The following is a 6,829-nucleotide window of genomic DNA, read 5'->3' on the forward strand; positions in this document are numbered from 1 at the left end:
TATACTCTTGTCTTTGTATTTACATTCCTCCATAAAAATATGAAAACTGTACATGCAAATTACTGTATTGCTATAAAGATTGATATACTTAAAGTGGTATTATATTCCTATTTTAGAAAGAAATTACAATGTATCTTGGATTGTTAAATGTGTTGTGGGATCTAGGAACTGTACCTATTTTTCCTTTGGGTAAGTCAGCCCTGCCCACAACTTGTGGGCTCCTAAAGCAAATTGATCCCCATAGGGTAAGTGAGCATCACAAAATTAATCAGGAAGTATTTATCTAAATACTACCATCACACATTTATCTTTTGCTGGTTTGCATTATTTGATCCCAGACTTTTTTCATGGCATTTTGTACTTCTACATTTCTCAGGGAATAGATTAAAGGGTTCAACATAGGAGTTACTAGAGTGCAAAATACAGTCACTGCTTTGTCAGCGGAGAAGGAGGTCATGGGTCTTAGATACAGGAATGAACAAGGTACAAAGAATAAGATGACAACAGTGACATGAGAGGCGCACGTAGAGAGGGCTTTGCGGCGCCCTTCAGCACTATAACTCCTTAGGGAGTACAGGATGATGATATAGGAAGTGACTAGCATCAAAAAAGAGATCAAACATTGTGATCCACTATTGGCAGCAATTAGGGGCCCCAAAATGTGAGTGTCTGCGCAGGCCAACTTCAGGAGGGGTATTAAATCACACATAAAATGGTCAATGACATTGGGACCACAAAATGGTAATTGAACAATTAACAAAAGTTGTATCCCTCCATGAATAAACCCCAAAACCCCAGCCATCCCTACCATGAAAGTACAAAGAGGCCTGCTCATGATGGTTGTGTAGTGTAAGGGTTTACAGATGGCCACATAGCGGTCATAGGCCATTGCAATTAATAAGATGATCTCAGTGGCAGCAAAAAAGTGTTCAGCAAAGAGCTGAGTCATGCAGCCATTGAAGGATATGGTGTTTTTCTCAGAGATTAAGTCAAAGATCATTTTGGGAACTATGCAGGAAGAGTAAAAACCATCTATAGAGGACAAACATGACAGAAAAAAGTACATGGGTGATCCCAAGGCTGGGCTGATGGAGATAGCGACTGAGATGAACAAATTACCTGCCAATGTGATCAAGTAGATGATTAAACACACAGGAAATAAAAGTTTCTGCAGTTTTGGATTCTGAGTCAGACCGAGCAGGATGAATTCGGTTACATTGCTCATTCTCCAATGCAGTTTGGTTGAAGAAATGTGTCCCATCTGAAAAGATCACAATATTTTTGAGTGATATTTCAATAGCAAAATATTTCATTTTTTCTACAGTGCTGGTCTTTGGAATTGACGGAGCTACAATTCTTTTTCCTCTGCATTTTACAGATAGTTATAAAGAAGAACAAAAGGAGGTTATATTTCTCCTCATTCAAATTACTCACATAGAAGCAGTAGCTTACAAACATATCAATAATTTGTTGTTGTTAAGTGTTGTCAAATCTGTTTAGATTCATAGTGACCCTGTATAAGATTTCCAAGGAGCAGCTGGTGATCTTGGAATTTCAACTGCTGATCTTGGAATTCAACACAGCTTCTGGGTCCATTGCATTATCCCACAGAGCCACACCAGGACTCCATGTCAATATTTTATATTGTTTATAATAACACCTTGTGGTTATTTATCTCAATAATAGCAAGGTGTTATTATAAATGATCATATATGGTCAGTTTTGAAAGTCCCTTTTTGTATTTAAAAGTCTCTCAGGTTATAAGGTTAGTTTTCTTTATTTTTTTCTGACCTATACCATCAATAATAATTATTTTAGAACTTACACTTGTACATTGTCTTGAATATTTATAGTTATATGAACATAATATTCAGTTAAAAAGTGAAACTGTGCATGCGATATGAACTTGCCCAAGTGCTATATATATGTCAGTTGTATTCTATAATTGTTTATTCACTTTTTGTAAAATGAAAGCACATGCACACACAGATAGATACAGAGCTTTAGATGGAGAAGTTTTTCTTTCAATGTGATCAAGAACCATCTCTCTTATAGCCTGTCAAGCAGTATTCATTCAGTGACCCTGTGTGTTTTACGTGGCTCAACATGACCCTTCATCTCACTCTCAATCTCAGCAATTCATCTTTGTAAGTGTAGTAAATCTCGTGAAGTACTTCAAAAGCTCACGATATTTCTTAAATAAATTTTGCATGTAATGGGTCTGTCACCGTATAGATTCTTGCTCTGGATTTCATATATGTCTCTAATTGTAATTTACAGATGGAAATAAACAAATCATCATGCTTCCTTGAATTTCTTATTGACAAGATAGAAACACAAGAGCCATCTAAGATAGTACAATTTTTCCTTCAAGTACACATTGAATCAATTAAGATATTCTGGAAGTTTTACTGCTAAATCAGGTAAATAATGAACATATGCAAAAAAATCTATATCTATATCTATATCTATATATATTTGGGAATGATCTGTACATGGATTTTCAAGAGTAAATGCATGCTATTATTACAAATGGTCAGAAGTTATTTTATTTTTCCTTCTTTCCAAACCCCTGCAAAAACATAGTAATATATTTTTTCATTCAAAACTGGTGGGCACAAAATGCAGCATCATGCTCATCTCAGCTTCAGTAAAGGTGAGGGAAGCCTATTAGTTTTCAGGAGCATTCAATCTCTGAGCTTTTCCCCCCATCCATGGCTTCTGTAACTATGTGGTTAATCCTTTGTAATAAATTATATTCTAATTTTAATTTGGAAATGTGAAAGTTAGTAAAAGGGGGAAAATGATTCATGCTACTTGATGAGAAATATGCTGAACAGAATGTTATTAATGTGACTTCAATTGTTGTAAACAATGTCTGGACTGATGACATCACTGATAAGGTTTGTAGTGAGATGCAGATAATATTGTATTGTGATATAGATAGTTGGGAAGATCAATCTTTTAAAATTAATTTTTCTTGAAGACGTCTCCAATTTTAGAGCTTAGAACAGACTAGACATCTACTAGAAGTAGGGGAGAAAGTGGTGGGTGACCTGAATGCCGTCATTATTCATGTAAATCTCTAATCAGATGCATAAGTGTCATCAGAAAATAATTTCATGTCATTTTGTCCAGGTTCACTTTTGTATAAAAAGACTAGCCTATCCTCAAGAAAATTCTATTGTAAAAAACTATTTTAGTGAAAATAATTTTTGGGAATAAAGCTTGATTTAATTATCACTGACCTGGGTCTAGATGACTGTAGAGTCTTCAGTTTTTAGATTGAGCCTATTCATGGATATCTTCTCCTGGTCTACAGTCCTGGATATCTTCTATCTTCTCCAGACGTTTGAAACATAAATAGACTCCATGAGCTTCAAAGGAATGAAATTTTAGGAACAAAATTTTGACTTAAAATCTAACAAGTGAGAGATATTGAAATGCTTATCTTTTCAGATAGAAATCTTGGATTTTTCATTTATTTTTGGTTCCAATTACCAATCTGAATTCTACTCACTTTTTTACCTTCCCATGAAAATGTAAGTGAATCTTCTATATACATACATATTTATGCTTTTCTTTTTCAGATCTCTTAGAACTGCATTCAATACAATTTAAAAACCTTGAAAATAATGCCTTTGTATTATTTTCAAGCCAGGAAAAACTACTGTATAGTTCTATAAAATATATAAGTGAGTGAAGTTCACTTTTTTTCCTCCAATCAACTCTTCCAAGTTTTTGTCTCCCAAAAGTCCAAAGGCAATGTGGGAAGAGTTCCTTTTATTCCTGATTCAAATCATCTTTCTGACTTTGTTTCACTAGAAATCCTCTAAGCTTGGGAGCAATGTCTCCCAAACAAATTCTTAGCTTGATCATACAAGTTATATTTCTGTCATTGTTCACAGGAACTTTTTAATAATTTGCTTATTATTGATTACAGAGGGATGTTTAAATAGACTGTCACACAGCACAGGGTTTGGTAATGCAATGACCTTTCAAGTCATCTGAGGATTAGTTTTTGTTCCTATTGGAACTTTTGCCAAAACATCATCCAAAGTATTTCACTTACTCCCATATGACACTGGTAAACATCATTAGAGACCAGTTTTTGAAATGTAGTTGAGCTTTGGTTAAAGGTATGCCTCTGGCTGCAGTTTGGGATAAGACTTAACAGAATAGGTTGGAAACATTCTTTATAAGACTGTGTTGCTCACTGTAGCATTGGAAAACCTCAAGTAGGAAATACAGTTGGTTTTAGGGATAGGCCCAAGTTCAAAAGTGGATTTCTCTCTGAAAAAGTGGCTGGTCTAAACTAGATTGTTATTTTGAGAATGGAAATGTCAGTCTTCAGTATTTTTTACCTAACTATCCTGAGATACAAGGAGCTCTGGTAGTGTAGTGGTTATGAATCGGGCTGCTAATCTTATGGTCAGCAGTTTGAAACTACCAGCTGTTACGCGGGAGAAAGATGAGGCTTTCTGCTCCCGTAAAGATTTACAGACTCAGAAACCCTGTACAGGGTCGCTGTGAGTTGGAACCGACTCCATTGCACATAACAATAACAACTACATCCTGAGATATGCTTGGATCCACTATCAGCACTCATGTAATTTGCTGTCAAGAAATAAAACAGAATCCTTCAATTTTCTTTCCATCAAAAAGATGGAGACAGTCTAAATGCTCATCAACAGAAGAATGGTTAAAGAAAGTTTGGTAAATATATACAATATATACAATGGAATACTACAAAACATTGAAAAATAATGATGAATTTATGAAACACCTCAGAACATGGTTGAATCTGGAAGACATGCTTCATGAAATTAGTCAATCACAACAGGACAAATATTGTATGAAACCCATGTTTTATACAGTTAGTAAAAGTTTTTCTGGATAAAAAGAAACAATGTATGATGGCTATATGGGTAGGAGGGAAAATTATCCATGGGATAGAGGGTTGACACATGCTAACATGGATAGCAGTGAAGGCAATCTATAACAAGTGGGAGGTTAGCAGGGGAACGATGAAAGTAGTTGGTGACATATAGAGGAATGCAATTGAATAGAGGTAAATAGTGTTAACTCCTAGTACATGGAGGGGATTGTAATCATTTAATGATGCAAAGTATGTGGTTTGTTGAATGTAAAACTGATGCTCTCCTCTGTGAACCTTCACTCAATTCACAGTAAAAAGTTGGGAAAAGCCTCAAATGACATATTGTAGTAGGCAAATCGTCTGCATATGTCCTTTTTAAAGTGTTCAAGAGAAAAGATGTCAGTTTGAAGACTAAGGTGAGCCTTACCCAAGCCATGGTGTTTTCAGTAGCTTCATATGCACATGGAAGTTTGGACAATGCCTATGAAGACCTAAGAAGTATTGATGCATTTGGGTTATGGTGTTGGAGAATATTAAAGTACCATGGACTGCCAGAAGAAACAGGTCTGTAGGAAAGAGGTATAGCCAGACTACTCCTTGGAGTCAAAAATGGTGAAACTTTGACTCTTCTACTTCTGACATATTTCAGGAGGGAACACTCCTTGGAGAAGGACATCATGTTTGTTGAATGGAGGGTCTGAGAAAAAGAAGAAGACCCCAATTAGATGGATTGACCCTGTGGTAGCAAAAATGGTCTCAAATGTAACACTTGTGAGGATGGTGCAGAAGTGGGCTTAGTTTTTTCTGTTGTTCACAGGAGCTCTATGAGTCAGAATCAACTCGATGGTACATAACAACAGTCTCCTGAGATATTATTGTGTCATTTTATTAATGAGGGACAGAGGGATCTTTGATGTCAATGAAGCTGCAGGTATTGAAGACAAACCCTTTTATTTTTCTTTGTAAGCTGTTGCTGGTTAAAACAACCATATTTATTTTGCCATATATATACAACAAAACATTTTCCATTTCAATCATTTTTATATGTATATAATCCAGCCGCAACAACCAAACTCCCAGTGTTGAACAATCATCACCCTTATCCATTTCTAAAGCTATATTTTTTCTTTTCTTTTCTTTGTCTTCCCCCCCTTTTCCCTCTCTTTCCTTTCACTGTCTTCATTTGTTAGAAAGTTCCCAATGATTTGTCCTAATGAGAAAATAAGTACACATTGTTTTCTTCCAGTACATGAAAAAAAAACAAAAAAAAAAACACAAAAACATTTAATTTCCTTTTATTCTCTTCCTTTCATTTCTAACCGCCTTCTCTACCACCACCCAACTTAGCATGTGTGTACACTCTACCCTACCCAGGGAATAATTATTCCTTTCCTCCACCCTGGTAACCATCATAAAATGATTATTATAGAATGAAAACCTGTTATTAATTTTTTTACAGTAGTGGTCTCATCTCATAAGATATCTGAACCTTTGCAAGCAACTAATATCACTCGGTGTAATATCCTCCAGGTTCTGGAAAATGTTCTGGTGGGATGATTTTCCTGAGGTTACCTGCATTCTCATAGGCTCCTGTCTCACACATTTACTTTCCTTTTCATAAGTCATTTTGATGACAACAGTCAATTGAGAAAGAAGGTCCATTCACTAATTGTGAAAATTATAGAGATATTTAAAACCTGAAGTTATTATGGAAATAAAAATGTGATTGGTGAGTGAATAAAAGATGGTTGTGTTGTTAAGTGCCATTGAGTTGGTTTTGATTCATAGTGACCCTGTATAGGGTTTCCAAGGAGCAGCTGGCAAGTTTGACCCACCAAATTTGTGACTGAGTGCTTATCCTACAGTGCCACACCAGGATTCTGTAAGATGGTAGCTCTTAACATAATTTAGTATCTTATCTTCTTCATGCTCCTAAAGAAGATTAAAAGG

The 6,829-nt window shown here is 35.5% G+C and overlaps 1 protein-coding gene across 1 annotated transcript; it reads right to left on the minus strand.

Annotated features, from left to right (window-relative positions):
* Positions 1-304: 304 nt before the first annotated feature.
* On the minus strand, positions 305-1,225 carry LOC102835964 (olfactory receptor 4C45-like). Its single transcript, XM_006865139.1, has one exon. The coding sequence runs from the start codon at positions 1,223-1,225 to the stop codon at positions 305-307; it is 921 nt and encodes a 306-aa protein (XP_006865201.1).
* Positions 1,226-6,829: the final 5,604 nt, after the last annotated feature.

The sequence above is a fragment of the Chrysochloris asiatica genome, unplaced genomic scaffold (genome assembly GCF_000296735.1).
Source record: "Chrysochloris asiatica unplaced genomic scaffold, ChrAsi1.0 scaffold00075, whole genome shotgun sequence".
Classification (NCBI taxonomy): Eukaryota; Metazoa; Chordata; class Mammalia; order Afrosoricida; family Chrysochloridae; genus Chrysochloris; species Chrysochloris asiatica.